This window comes from Vigna radiata, chromosome 5, assembly GCF_000741045.1.
Source record: "Vigna radiata var. radiata cultivar VC1973A chromosome 5, Vradiata_ver6, whole genome shotgun sequence".
NCBI classification, from domain to species: domain Eukaryota; kingdom Viridiplantae; phylum Streptophyta; class Magnoliopsida; order Fabales; family Fabaceae; genus Vigna; species Vigna radiata.
This window is the reverse complement of record NC_028355.1, coordinates 11,101,001-11,117,237: the sequence shown is the minus strand read 5'-3', so window position 1 is coordinate 11,117,237 and position 16,237 is coordinate 11,101,001. Positions and strand designations below refer to the sequence as shown.

The window sequence follows — 16,237 nt, the reverse complement described above, 5'->3', positions numbered from 1 at the left end:
CTAGGATAAAGAAAAATCATAGAGTACATGAAATGAAATGGGTCTGATAAAATGACTCCCAAGTTTAGGATCAATATACATCAATGTACGAACCATGTTACTTTTTCATTTGGAATAGATCTTGCATGAAGGGTACACAGGAAATTAGTGAGAGATGACTAGAGCAGCAGTACTTTTTTTTTAAAGAAGCATAAATAAATGTTCTATAAAAAATATTATTCACCCATTGGAAACATAGATAAGTATAAGTAACTAAAGTAAGTTAAATTCAGTCCATAACAAAAAAGAAAAAAAAAATGGCCTGCATGCAAGTTTGAAGAAGAAAAGTCATAGAAGATGGAAGGTACTTAAATGTTTGACTTGTGATTAGCTACAACGTTGTTGTCGTGTGTTGTTACCATAAAGGATTTTTACTATAAAGGAACATGATTAATCCACTCTAGCAATCAAATCAAAACAGCTCCATAACTAAAATTATACATAGTGTTGCTGACCATGCATCCACCATTGGCAATTAGAGGGTGACACGTGTCACCCAACCCTCTGATGTGTTGACCGATGTGGCATGGCACAGGGTTAATCCGGAAATACAAAGCTGTGGTGAGGGCAAAAGTAGAATAATGGAAAACAGGAAGCGGCAGAGAAGGGCACACCAATTTATAATTACCTAAAATGATTTATCCAAAAACAGAAAAACGCCAAAAGCGTTTAATTACAAGCACTGCTGGTATAAGAGAAAGAAAGAAAAAATGGCAGAGAAGGTAAATAAGGGAAGAATAAGGGGTATTTGTGTTGAAGCGATGGCACAATAAAACCCCCCAACTCACACATCACTCACATGTCTCTACTACTACTAGTACTTACTCTACTTCTTAATTCTACTAACCCCTGTTTTGTTTGGCTTCTTTCCTCTGCCCCAAAATTTTCTTATTCATTTCATTTCTCCTCGTAGTTCCCTTCCTCTGGAAACAGGGGAAGAGACGCAAACACGAGGTGTGAGCTCGCAGAGGCTTCAATGAGAGCCACGGAGAAGAAATCAGGGATAATGGGAGGGGGTTCTGAGGGTAGTGCCGACGTTTTGCCGTGGCTGAAATCGATGCCGGTGGCACCGGAGTACCGGCCGACTGCGGCAGAGTTCCAAGATCCAATCGGCTACATATTCAAGATCGAGAAGGAAGCGTCCAAGTACGGCATCTGCAAAATCATCCCTCCCTTCCCTCCTTCTCCAAAGAAAACCGCCATCGCCAACCTCAACCGCTCACTTGCCGTTTCAGGTTCCACATTCACCACGCGCCAGCAGCAGATCGGCTTCTGCCCCCGCCGGCCCCGCCCCGTGCAGCGCCCTGTCTGGCAGAGCGGTGACCACTATACCTTCACGGAGTTCGAGTTCAAAGCCAAGTCCTTCGAGAAAGCGTACCTCAAACGCCACACCAGAAAAGGTCCGAGTCCAGGCCCAGGTCTGACCCCACTTGAGACCGAAACGCTCTTCTGGAAGGCCACGCTGGACAAACCCTTCTCCGTGGAATACGCCAACGACATGCCGGGTTCCGCGTTCTCCCCCAAATGCCGGCACACAGGGGATCCCACTTCCCTTGCGGACACTCCTTGGAACATGCGAGCTGTTTCGCGGGCCACGGGCTCACTCTTGCGCTTCATGAAGGAGGAGATTCCCGGCGTTACTTCTCCAATGGTCTATGTTGCCATGCTCTTCAGCTGGTTCGCTTGGCATGTCGAGGACCACGACTTGCACAGCCTGAACTACCTCCACATGGGTGCCGGCAAGACCTGGTACGGCGTCCCTCGAGATGCTGCTGTCGCGTTTGAGGAGGTTGTTAGGGTTCACGGCTACGGTGGAGAAATTAATCCTCTCGGTGAGTAGATGGTGTGTTTGGTTTGTGTATCCCTGCGGTGCGGTTGTCTTTGTTTTTTTTTTCGGACATTGCTGAATTTACTGCTGAGTTCACGCATATGCTTTGAATTTCTGAAATGTTGACTTTGTCAATGAAAGTTAGTTGATTGCTAGTCATAGTCTGTTCGGTGCATGTTTACATTCTCTGCTGCTGCTTCTCCAGTGTGAAGTTTGCCTGAGGTTCGGTTTTTATTTAGGGGCGAGATTAACTGCTCTGAAATATACAGAGGATAACAGAGCAAATTTATTTAACTGGATTTTGACCTGGTTTCCGTTAGGATAAATTTCTGAAAAAAAAAAAATAGTTAACCTTGTCCAAGGCTCTGTGTGGATAATTTGTGAAAATCACTTAATTTCATCCAAGGCTCTGTTCGGATAGCTTGGGAAAAAACACGGAACTTTTTCGAAGTTTAAAATTAGCTTGCGTGAGTTAAAGTTAGCTTTTGAAGAAATTAAATGAGTGAGACATACATTAATTTATAAATACATATATTCAGGAGAAGGTTGCTCATTTTATCCATTTGCTTTCTTCTCCGAAAGTGCTGATTGTGAAGTTTATCCCAAACTGGGATTAAAATTGCAGTAGTGTTTAATGGGCCCAAACACTGGACTGGGGGAGTATCTAAAAGCGTGTTGTTTGGATCCCATTCTGGAGGGAAAAAGTTGTTTGGTGGATCGTTTAGTCCTTGTTCTGTTGTAGAATGTCCTGCTTTTTGATGTTCCCAGGGAGATATTCCTGATCATGGGAACTTTTAACATAAGCGCTTGTAATCTCTTTTACTAGTAAATTGCCATATAGTTTTTTTCGATATTTTTCTGCATGAGGTGCATTTTTGCGTATAGATTGAAGGATGTGTGCTTGTATTGTGTCCTGCTCTTACAATCATTTGCTTTAGTTCAAAGCATTACTATTGAAAACAAGATTTGCTACTGAAACCTTAGGAGTTTATGATTTAAGTTATAGTCCTCTGCTTTCATCCTTAGCCAGTTTAAAGTGGGTGGAGTTCTGACTGTAACAGTGAAAGATAACCAAATTAAGGATTGCATAGTTGGTTTTAGGATGCCTATTCATTGCTTTAGGAGGCTATGAAAGCATCTGGTGATTGAACAACATTTTACTACAAGGATCTTATTTGGATTTAAAAATCTACCCAATTTGAGTAGGCACAACTATCTCTTTCTTTTCACTTACTCTGCGGACATGTCTCCTTGACATAAGCGTTGTCTTTGTAGATTTCTTCTTTTGTATGGGGAATCTTTGCTGTTTTCTATTTTATCATCTTCACTCCTTTCACTTTTGATATATCGTGTTTTGCTTTTCAATTTATGAGGAATGAAAAATATTGATTGGTCTCATGGGATAAATGAGGAATAACTGTGATTTCTATATGTAAAGAGAATGATACTTGATTTTTGTGTTTATATATCCACATATTACAAACTGAGACGCTTCTGTTTTCTTTCAACAGTTACATTTGCTATTCTTGGTGAGAAAACCACGGTGATGTCGCCTGAAGTATTTCTCAGTGCAGGTGTTCCATGCTGCAGGTACTTATGCATACTACATATTTTTGGGATGATCTTATTTGGTATATCCTCAGATTAATCTCTAAAACTAATTACTTGTAATTCCAGTTTTGCTGTGCCCTGTAAGTGGTACTATTTACTCTAAATTACTGCTTGAACTTTAAAGCTGTTGAAATTAAATTGCAATTTCAGATAGCACATTGCAGGAAATGTATGCCTTGTCAAAACACTTGTTTTTTCTGTTTTTTTTACTGCTATTTGAATAATCTTTTTCTATTTCTCCACTTTTGTATGGCTATTTAATTTTGAAATCATCAGGTGTATACTGAGTTCTTTTTTCATTAGGATCTTAGAAGCAGTTATGGATGGTTAGTTTTGAAGGTTTTGATAGAAAAATGGAAACTTCTTAGGTGTTGCAGTATTTAGCTTATTAAGTTGTGTGGTGTCTATGGCTGGACTGAAATGCCCTCATCTTTCTGGGGTTCTCTTTTCTCTATATTTGATTTGACGTAGGGTTGCTTTCATGCCTCCTCTCTGGTGCTCTTTAATGGTTTGTTTCAGGGGAGTACCCATTTCTGTTATGCATAGACACGAAAGCCTGGCTGCATGCTTGGTTCCCATTTTTGCCTTTTCTACTTAAAGGAATATCATATCCTCTCCCTAGTAATCATCATTGCAATTATTAAATGTTATTTTCATTTTTGGCGACCCTTTATGGTGGTTTAAGTGCACCTGTGACTTTAAATTTCAATTTTGTGGAATCAGGTTAGTACAAAATGCTGGGGAATTTGTTGTGACGTTTCCAAGAGCCTATCACACAGGGTTTAGTCATGGTAAGAGTGGTTGTCACAGGCTCAAAGATTCTCTTTTTCTTTTCTGTTTTAGTAGGTGGTGGTGATAGATGTTATTCTTTCAGTAAATAGTAGAATATTTCTAATGATTTTGAGTGTATACTGTGTAGGTTTTAACTGTGGAGAGGCAGCGAACATTGCTACACCTGAGTGGTTGAGGGTTGCTAAAGATGCTGCCATTCGGAGGGCTTCGCTAAATTATCCTCCCATGGTTTCACATTTCCAGTTACTTTATGACCTTGCCTTAGCTTTGTGTTCTAGGTTTGTCCTTTTCTATTTTAACTTCTTATAATTTGGCTACGAGAGCGCCAACACCTTACTAGAGTTATCTTCTGTTTTCTTTTTGTTAGTAGGTTTGATGCAATTATTAGTAATACCTTATTGACTTAAGGGAGTTTGAAGATACACATGTATTCTCTCCAATTTTAAAATATGTGGATGAATCATTCTGGTTCAAGATATATATTTTCTTTTTTAGGTTTCCTTTATTCATAATTAATGTACAATGTGATCATCTCACCAAGACAATGATTCTGATGACCATGTTATCTGTTCTAAATTATACTTCCTGTAAATATCCTTTGTTTTCTCCATACAGAATTCCTGCAAGCATCAGTGCTGAACCTCGTAGTTCTCGTCTTAAAGATAAGAAGAAGGGTGAAGGAGAAACTGTAATTAAAGAACTATTTGTCCAAGATGTGCTACAGAACAATGACCTGCTTCATATACTGGGGAAAGAATCTGCTGTAGTACTTCTACCTCGTAGCTCAGTTGACATTTCTGTTTGCTCAAAATTACGTGTTGGATCCCAGCAATCCATCAATGTAAGCAATTCTGAGGGAATGCATTCCTCAAAAGATTTTGTTTCTGATGATCTGGTATTCAACAGGAGTCATGGAATCAAGCAAGAAAAAACTTTCTATTCCGTGAAAGACAAGTTTAGTACGATGTATGAAAGGAATAGGGTTTCCTCTTTTGATGTAAATGGTAGCTTAATCTCTTCAAGTTCTAAGCCACTTCAAAGGGACACTGAGGGAGGAACTAGTAAAGAAGATGGATTGTCAGATCAGAGACTGTTTTCATGTGTCACTTGTGGAATATTGAGCTTTTCCTGTGTTGCTATTGTACAGCCTAGAGATCCGGCTGCTAGATATCTCGTGTCAGCTGATTGCAGCTTCTGTAATGATTGGGTTGTTGGTTCTGGAGTATCTAACAGTAAACTTACTACTGCCCCTGAAAAAGCAATTATTCCTGTGCCAAATATGTATACAGGCAGGTTTATATTTGTAGCATTTCATACTGTTTCATATTGTCATAAAATATAGTTTCTTTTTCTGTAAATATTATCAATAATAACGTCACATCCTAGGTATTTTCTGGACCTCTGTCTTATGCTCATTGGGAAACATGTCTATTTATCCGGCTAATATCCTTCTGTATATAATGACCACACTATCATGATAATTTCCTGTGAAAGGGCGGACCCAAAAATTTGTGCCTTTAGATAACTGTCTCTTCATTGTATGGACTGGGGCCATCTTCCTTTTTCCTATCTAAAATCTTTCCTTTTGTGAAACGTTGATTTTATTTATTTTCTTAGGACAGTCTAAGCTTAACATACTTGTTTATCTATCTTCTGTTCTAAGTTTCTCTTATGGTCCTATTGGTGTTTATTGGGGTCCAAAAGGTTGGTTTGGATTCTGCAGAAGTGTAGTATATTAGGTAAATGGTTAAGTTGCTTTAATTGTATCCGTTGTGATGGTTGAAGAAACTGACTTGTCCTGCCACGAGTGCCATGAACTTGTCTTTAGTTACATAGTAATAGCAAACCTCATTCATATTTTTTAGCTTTTAGTTGGGGGATAATAGGAGAGCAGAAACATACATTAGTTCCCTTAAAATCTTTTATGAGGTGCATTTGCAAGTACGTCTTAGGTATTTAAGGAGCTAAATCTTTTTATATCTTCTTTTTCCATATGTAATTTCATGGTTTCAATCTTCTTGGCTAGGAGTTAGGTAAAGCTTAAAAGTACTGATCCTTTGTTCTGTCATGCAGGATGGATGAAAAAAAATGTCCAAGATGGTATGCAAGATGTTTCTGTTCAATCTTCTCGGTATGCTTCAAGTATTGAAAGTGAAAAGGGCAATACAGCTCTTGCACTATTGGCTTCAGCGTATGGAAATTCTTCTGACTCTGAGGAAGATCAGATTTCAGTTGATGGTCATGAAACAAATGTGCTGACCTCTGCTTCAGAAAGTTTACTTTCTCATACTCAAGATTCCCATGCTAGTCCCGTGGCTGCACTTGATAGCGGAGATAATATTACGTTGATGAGTGCCAGTTGTGAGGGTTTAATGCATCGTAGATTTGAGGGTAATTTAAGTCATCAATCTTTAGACCACTCTTTAAAGAAACAGGATTATAATATCACATCAGGGGTTACATTTGAAAATATGAAGACAGTGCCTAATTCCACCTCAAATTGTTCCCAAGATGCCAATGACGCTGAAAGGTCATTGTCTAAAATGTCTATGGTTCCCTTTGATAATAAAAATGCTTCCATGGTGTTACAGTCTGATGAAGATTCATCCAGAATGCATGTGTTCTGTCTGGAGCATGCTGCAGAAGCAGAGAAGCAACTTCGCCCAATTGGTGGAGCCCACATATTTCTCCTATGTCATCCAGGTTTGTGGGTTGATTGAGTAACTATTCATTTTATGCGGTATTCTTGTCTCTTGCCCTAGTTCTAGCAAATAATAATCAAGTTTTCTATTCACAGCTCTTGTTCTTTGAGAATAAAATGAACACTTAATGGGTAGACATATTAAACTGGTTAAGAAACAAGGGGACTGTGGCTATGAAAAATGAGAGTGTAGTCATGGAAGTTATGTCAGTTTATGTGCAATGCAAGAAAAGTTCATCCCCTAATGCAAAGGTCAAGTTCAGTAAGAGTTTGAACTTGATTCAATTTCAGTATGAAACTTTTTACACTTTCTGCAAAAAAGAAGATACTAAAACAGTGAAGTAGCGATTGCTTTTCACTTTTAGTGAAAGCTTTTGCTTATTTTCTTTGATAGGTGGCACCACATGTTACAAAGTGGTTTAGGCTTAATTTGATCTTACTTATAAGGTGAGGATTGTCCCCACTTATATACTGTATTTTGATACTATCTTTAATGCATGTGGGATTTGGGCTTTTTCCAATACACCCTCTAATACTATTGGACTTGGTATGTGTATAACATGGCGAGTGACCTTTATACCGGATTTAGGGTAGATTTTAACACCATCTTACACAAGTGGTCAAAACCTAACTCAACCATACAAACTTGATTTTTAATGTATGGAATGCCTCCATTTATGTATATTGTATTTTGACACTATCTGTAATTGATATAGGACGACCTGAGATTTATCCAATACTACACAATTATTTGCTGGTGTGTATATATATATATATATATATAATTTTTTTTTTCATTGTAGTTGAATAAAATTAAATCTTATAATATTAAAATCATGGATCTTGATTTTTAATTTTTGAATTCATGGATTAGCTATATTTTTGTCATCGATGGGCTAGGGCTGTCCATTGATGATGAGTTATGCCAATATTCATTCAGAAGCAGAGATATCTAAAAGAGACATGTCTTTCTGATTTGAAGAAGTAATTTTCATATGGTTGTGATGGATCAATTATAGTTAGTGTCTGTTATATTGAAAAATATTGTATTGCTGTTATTGGTTTTCTTCTTTGTAAATCACTCACTGTTTGTTTTACACATTTCTATAGACTATCCCAAGATAGAGGCTGAAGCAAAAGTGGTGGCAGAAGATTTGGGGATTGATTACACATGGAAGAGTATTGCATACAGGCATGCTTCCAAGGAGGATGAGGAGAGGATCCAGTTGGCTCTGGATAGCGAGGAAGCCATTCCTGGGAATGGTGACTGGGCTGTAAAACTAGGAATCAATCTCTTTTATAGTGCACATCTTAGTCGCTCTCCTCTTTATAGCAAGCAGATGCCTTACAATTCTGTTATATATTGTGCATTTGGTTGTAGCTCTCCAGCTAGCTCATCCGAAGAGCCAAAGGTCTATCAAAGAAGGGTCAACAGGCAGAAAAAGGTTGTTGCTGGGAAATGGTGTGGTAAAGTTTGGATGTCCAACCAGGTCCATCCCCTTTTAGCGAAAAGAGATTCTGAAGATGCTGAGGATGAGAAAATCTTACTTGGGTGGATATCACCCGAGGAGAGAATTGAGAGATCAGAAAGTACCCCTAAAGGTGAAACTACTAGCAGAAAGTCAGGTAAGAAAAGGAAATCGACAGCAGAGAATGGACGAACCAGGAAAGGAAGTTATGCTAAGAAAAATGTAGTTTCATATAATTCCATTGAAGATAAACCCAACTCACAGCCAAGGAGTGTTCATAGAAGTAAGAAAGCCAGGAATGTTGGGAGAGATCGTGCTGCTTTGAAAGGGGATACTTCTGCATATAATCATAGAAAACCTATTAGCAAAGAAACAAACTTTACTGAAAGTGATGCGGTTTCTGATGATTCACTTGATGATGAAGATGATCACATGCAGCATGGGAGGAATTTTGACATTGACAATCATGTGGTTTCAGATGATACAGGGGACTGTGATTCTGATTGGCAGCAGAGGGAAGAACATAGCAGCAAGGACGATGAAGATATGGAGAGAGATGCAATTTCAGAGGATTCTGAAGGCAAGCATGACAAATTCATCAGTGAAGAAGATATAATTTCTGATGACCAAATGGAGAGTTGTTTTCAAAAGCGGCAAAGGAGAACTCCTAAAAGCAGGCAAGCTAAGTATCTGACTGGAAAAAGTATAATATCCAACGACCAGCTAGAGCTGAAAATGCAGAAGCAGCAACGGAGGAATCCTCAAAGCAGGCAAGCCAAATACCTCGATGAAGAGGATATTGCTTCAGATGACCAATTGGAGGGCCATTATCGTAGGTATCAAAGAAGGAATCCTAAAGGCAGGCAGGCCAAATGTGTAGTAGAGGAAGATGAAATGTCTGGTGACCAATTGGAGGATCATTGTCAGAAGCTGCAAACAAGTTTCTCTAGGAAAAAGCAAAACAAAGGCATTAATAGAGAAGATAAATATGTAATGTCTGATGACCAATTGGAGGATCATTTTCCAAAGCAGCAAAGAAGAATTCCGAAGAGCAGGCAAAACAGATACCCTGATAAAGAAGTTATGGATGACTCGGCTGAAAACAATACTCGTCTGCTGCATAGAACTCCTAAAAGAAAGCAAGCTAAATGCATGGACGAAGATGATTTGAATTCAGATGATGAAATGGAAGATGATCAGAAGCTGAGGAGAACTCTTAGAAGTAAACAATCTAAACCAAAAACACTTCAACAGATGAAACAGGCCAATTCCGTCCATGCAAAAAACCAGGCATCTCGGTCCATAAAACGGGGATCTCGGGTTCTTGTGAAATCAAAGACACCTCAGCAAATAAAACCGCGGAATAAGCAATCCACTAACTCCCGAGAGTTTAGTTTACTTGTGGAAGATGAGGAAGAAGGTGGACCTAGCACCCGCCTTAGGAAGAGAGCCACAAAAGCTCAGGGGACCGAAGGAAAATTGAAAGAGAAGCAAACAAAAAGGAAGAAGGTGAAGAATGATTCAACAGCAAAGGTTTCAGTTGGTCATGTCAAAGGAAAGGATGAGGAAGCAGATTATCAGTGTGATATGGATGGGTGCAGTATGAGTTTTGGATCAAAACAGGAGCTGCTGCATCACAAGAGAAATATCTGCCCTGTAAAAGGGTGTGGGAAGAAGTTTTTCTCACACAAGTATCTGGTGCAACACAGAAGAGTTCATGAGGACGAGAGACCCTTGAAGTGCCCTTGGAAGGGATGCAAGATGACTTTCAAGTGGGCATGGGCTCGTACTGAGCACATTCGAGTCCACACTGGTGCACGGCCTTATGTGTGTGCAGAGCCAGGTTGTGGACAAACATTCAGATTTGTGTCTGATTTCAGTCGTCATAAGCGAAAGACTGGCCATTCAGCGAAGAAGAGTCGTCAATAGAAAGTGGAATAGATGCTTAATTGTTATTTAACATGACTATTTATGAATTTGTTAATCCATTGCTCAATTGACCCGGCTAGGACTAGGGTTTAGTGACAGTGTAGGATATCCCTGCAATTGCCATTTGTAGTAACTATTAATTCTGTTTGCTTTTTTGGGTCTTCAACCCATTTGTTCATTACAATTAAAGCAATTGCTTGGATCTAGAAACATGATGCAAATGTTTTTCCAATTTAGAAATGCAATTTCCCCAATCCTTCATCTCAATCTCCTTCTACTTCCTGCGGAAATTATGCACAAGAAATTAACATACTTCGAGGAGTTTGGTAAAATGGAAAAATAATTATTGTACCTATCTAAACCGTACAGTTACAAAGGATGTTATTTTGAATTTTGAAAGCATACAAAATAGCTTACTACTATGAAGAAAATAAAAATTATAGTTTAATGTTATTCTCAGTGATGTTGTGCTAAGTCTAATGATCATGTATGAGCACAACTCAACTCAGTAGAAAAGCGTGGGATATAAATTCTATACGATATGCAAATGAAAATTTTAGTAGTTAAAAATTTCAGGAAGTAAAATAGTTATATAGAAATAGAAAATTAAAAGTTTTAAATTACTGGATAAGAAAATTTTCAATTATCAATGAATTTGATACATTAAATTTGAATTCATTTTTATTTTACATTATTTAAGTTTTCCAACATTTTTCTTTTCAAGGTAAGTCAAATTCATTAATTTTAATTATTTTTATTTGGACAAAATATTTTAACTTATACCAAATATAAAAATGATCACTTTAATCCAAGACTAAAAATAGTCCTTACAAACTTCAATAAGAAAAATTAGTTGACAACAATTAAAAAATAGTTCCCTTGTCACTCGTAGAGAAAACTATGAGAAATATTAATTGAATGATAGCAAATTGCTTTTGTCCAAATTGACAAATAAATAATTTTAATAATGTTAATTAGAAAATAATTCATTTCAATATTGGTTAAAAAATTTTAATTTACATTAGTCGAAAAATAGTTTCATATGTGTCAATTGAAAATCTTACTTCACAAAAAATCTTGATTCATTGGTTGAGAAGTAACTAATCTACGTTTTAATTGATGTTGGTAAAAAATAATTCTATACATCATTAACTGAAAATAATATTTGTTGATGAAAAATATTATATTTGACACAAGAGAAAAAAATATTGTTGATGTTGAAAAAAACAATTAATTATGGTTAACTTCAACTAAAAAGAAACAATTGTCAATAAAAGGTAGAAAAACAATGTCAACGAAATATCATGATGACTTCTCAACTAAAGTCAAATGGACAATATCTCAACTCAAATCGAATGGAAAGAAATTTTGAAGATAAGCGACATGAATTTGAGAAAAGAAAGAAAATAAAAAAATTTTAAATTCTAATTTTTAGGAAAAATTTGAAATTATTTGTTTTAAGTAATCAAATTATTTATAAATTTTAAATTTTTTAAACCTTTTGTATTCAAACCACATATTTTATTATAAAACATTTATGATCATATTTATAATATAAATTGGTATATACAGATCGAACTACTCCGAATTAATTGTTCGAGATGGGAGGAAATTGACCTGTGTCAATTAGAAATAGCTAATCAGTTAAACTAAATAAGTAAGTAATCAAGTTTTAGAAATTTGGGTTGTGATTAGGTCAACCCTAATAAGAAGTCCATGAGAAAACTTATAAATACATTTCAGATGTATGGTTGTTGAAATTTTTGCGATGCATTTATTACCACATTAACTACTTAACCAATTGAATCCGAACTGATTTAACCCCGACCGGTTAGAGCATCCAAACAGAAAGGAAGGAAGGTAAAGAGGGAGGGGGATTGTTTAAAGTGTACACCCAACCTTATACACCCGAAACATTATGGCGCTCATCGTGGGGTCGAGTAATCACTCTTTTAGAACTCACATGGTGATCACAAAGAACATGACGAGAAACATTGTGCTAAAGGAAACTTCGGATGATCAGCTGGATCCGAGGGAGATGTTGAAAAGAGGTCAAAAGCATATGGATGATAAAAGCACTGATCTGTACATACTGACTAAACTACTCCTAACCGATTGTTCGAGATGAGAGGAAATCGATCGATGCTAATCAGAATTAGTTAATCAGAAAGTTAAACTAAATAAGTTAGTAATCGGGTTTAACATAATTGGGTTGTGATTAAGTCAACCTTAATAAGAAGTCCATGGGAAAACCTATAAATACAGGTCAAAGGTATGGTTGTTGGAATTTTTACGATGCATTTATTACAACATTAACTACTTAACCGATTAAATCCAAGTGACTTAACTCGATCGGTCGGAGCATCCAAACAGAAAGGAAGGAAGCTAAAGAGTGAGGAGGATTTTTTAAAGTGTACACTCAATCTTATACACCTGAAACATTATAGTGCCTATTGTGGGGTCGAGCGATCACTTCTTCAAAACTCACATGATGATCATAAAGAACATGACGAGCAACATTGTCCTAGAGGAAGTTTCAGACGATTAGTTGGATTCGAGGGAGATGATGAGAAGAGTGCAAAAGCAGATTAATGATATGTAGAGAAGGTATGAAGAAGATTTAAAGGTGTTGTGAGTTGAGAATACCACCTTTAGGCAAGTAACAAGTGGCAAAGACCTAGTGCCATCCACCTAAACCCTCCCAAGACCAATAAAGCAACCCCAAGAACAACTCAGAAGAACCGACTTGAACACTTCAAGAAAGTAGTAAGGCTAGCAAAGGAGGTGCCTCATCCATCGCCAAGGTATAAGTGGTCAGACTTCCTTACGTGGTGAGGATCATGGAAGTCCCATTACCTGATCATTAAAGGATACTGACCTTTGAAAAGTATGACGGTTCCTCCGACCTCGACGAACACATGTAGATGTATATGAACCAAATGTTGTTCTGCACTATGAATGAATCCATTTGGTGCAGGGATTTCTCAACCTCATTGAAAGGGGAAGCTTCCACGTGGTTTACATTGTTGTCAACTGACTCCATTGACTGTATTGCTACTCTTAGGGCGATGTTTGACGCCCAATTCGCTAGCAACTGACTACATCATCTAACTTCGCTGGCACTAATCAACATCAAACAAGAGAAGGATGAATCGTTAAAAGCCTTTATGGATATGTTCGATAAGATGGCCCTTCGGATAAGAGGGTTAAGTCCCGAAGTTGCCATGCGTCACTTGATAAACACCTAAGAATATGGATGAACTTTGACATAGAGCAACCTAATTCATCAAGGTAGAAGAGATGATGGATGAAGAAGAAACTATATGGGAAGTCAAATGAAACTCAGGCCAAAGAGCGGCCCAAGAGGTCTCATTATAGTAACTACACCCCTCTCAATGTTCCATGGGCCATGATCTTGGAAGAGGCCTTAAGCACCAATCTATTGCCTCTGCCAAGAAAGAAGTCGACCCCTAATGCTAATGGAAATAAGCATTGCCTATACCATCAAAACCTAAACCACACCATCGAGGAGTGTTCCATGTTGAGAGATAAGATTGAAGAACTCATTAGGGTTGGCCACCATAAATAATTTATCAGGAAGGACTGAGCGAAATGAAGTTCGCCTCGATGGAGGAGTCCTGTATGAAGCTTGAGGCCAGCAAAATATAAAACTGTATGGATGAGATAATTTTCCCGATGAAGAAGTAGAAGTAAAAGCCTTAGCAGGAATTGCCCATTGAAAGGCTATGTTAACATGATCTTTGGAGGACTCGTAGGAGGAGAATCCTCGACGTCAGCACGAAAGAGGCATATTAGAGCACTCAAATTGATACACTTTGTGGAACGAAGGATCAAGAGTATGTTGCCTATTACCTTTACCGATGAAGACTTCAAGACGCCTAACTTCAATCATGAATGTTTAATCAATATTGTCTACTAGAATGCCATATGAAAGATGGATATTTTTGAAGACCAGATTGTGCCCTATAATGAGCAGATCGTTGGTTTCTCTAACGAGCGGGGGAATACATATTGTTACCCAGTCTTATGAACCAGAACCAGACTAAGGAAGGATGACGGAGAGGTCAGGTTGAGGCCAACATGTCTTACAACATGTTCCTAGGCCGACCATACTTCAATGTGTCTTGCACCTGGCCATGAAGCTCTCCTTAGATAAAGGGGCAATATGCATTGTACACACCAACCAACAAACCACCAAGGAATGCTACATTGTATGATTGAAGATGGTGTCGTACCAACCACCTAGGAAGGCCAAATTATCAGAGGTGGCCATGGTCGACCTAGAACCCCATACCAATAAAGATGACCGGATGGAATCTCATATGGAGACAAAGGACCTAAAGATGGTCATTGGACGACTAAGTCACCAAGCTTGGTAGCGATTTGAGCCGAGAGTAGGAGCAAATGTTAGTGAAGATTCTACTAAAGAACCAAAAGTTGTTCGCATGGATGTCAAATGATATATCAAGTATACACATAAGGGTAATGTCACACAAGCTGCCTATTTTAAAGGAGACTAGACCGATCACCCAAAAGAAGCGTAAGCTAGGGGAAGAAAGAAGGAAATATGTAGAGGTCGAAGTGAAAACGTTGTGAGAGGTGGGTTTTATCAAAGAAGTAAAGTACAATACTTGGCTTGCCAAAGTGGTGTTGGTGAAGAAATCGAGCAACCAGTGGAAAATGTCCACCAACTTCACTGATTTAAAAAAGACGTGCCCTAAGGACGCGTACCCCCTCCTCAATATCAATGGAGCGTCAGGCCACCAGGTATTACACTTCCTAGATACGTACTCGGGGTATAACTAGATACCAATGTACCATCCAAACAAAGAGAATACCACGTTCATCATTGAACATACAAACTATTGTTATGAGGTAATGATGTTCGGTCTGAAGAACTCGGTGGCCACTTATTAATAACTCATGGACAAAATCTTCCACGACCAGATCAACCGAAGCATGAAGGTCTATGTCGATGACCTGGTGGTAAAATCCCAATCATTTGAGAGACATGTGGAAGACTTGATAGAGATCTTGCAAAAAATTTGAAAGTATACATGTTGTTGAACCCAACCTCATCCGCCCCTCCCCGAAAACTCCTCAGACGAAGACATGTTCACGGTTGACATTATTACCTAAAGAAGAAGATTCTGACCGGTAGGTAGATAAAATAAAATACTAATGGTGAAAATGATGGGAGAGGCCCACCTTATTTATATGCATCAGGTCGTAGGCCCTTGTGCGTCCTGTGTTGCTGGATCCAATGAGATCTAACGATCTAGATTGGGCGACCTTGTGACGTCTGCCAAGCATGGGAAACAAGGTGCTTCTCACCACCCAACTGGCGACTACTTTTTCAAAAAATAATAGAGGATCGAGCACCCACTAGCAACTCCCAATAGAGCGTTTCGGCTACAACAACATTACAAAGCCCTTCGCCGGTTACACTCGGCTCAGGCTTAAGAGGCCTGTGTACCATATGACCGCTCGACCAACGTTTTCAAAGTTGACCACTCGGTCAACGTTTTCAAAAGAATGTTGAGATCCCAATTCCAAGTTTTTGTAGATCGGACAAGGTCTTATTAAGCTTATCAGTGACTTTATTGTTAAGCCCATAATCATATTTCAACATATTTATAGGTAAAAACTGGTAAAACATGTTAGAATCGGCTGCAGCGGAATTGTTAGCGTGGAATAACAAACCAAGAGGGTTTTTAAAACAAACGCGTGCCTTTTAATTTCTACTCAATTTAACTTACTACGCAAATAATAAATATAAATAAAAGAGTAAGGTTGAGAGAAATTTGCACAGATAATTTTATACTGGTTCAGATCTTACCAATCCTA

General features: G+C 38.2%; 1 protein-coding gene across 1 annotated transcript; it reads left to right on the top strand.

Annotated features, from left to right (window-relative positions):
* Window positions 1-835: 835 nt before the first annotated feature.
* On the top strand, window positions 836-10,636 carry LOC106762014 (lysine-specific demethylase JMJ705). The gene is made up of 7 exons (XM_014645689.2): window positions 836-1,871; window positions 3,379-3,457; window positions 4,202-4,269; window positions 4,398-4,548; window positions 4,886-5,559; window positions 6,344-6,973; window positions 8,082-10,636. The coding sequence occupies exons 1-7, from the start codon at window positions 1,016-1,018 to the stop codon at window positions 10,367-10,369; spliced, it is 4,746 nt and encodes a 1,581-aa protein (XP_014501175.1). The 5' UTR covers window positions 836-1,015; the 3' UTR covers window positions 10,370-10,636.
* The last annotated feature ends 5,601 nt before the right edge of the window (window positions 10,637-16,237 follow it).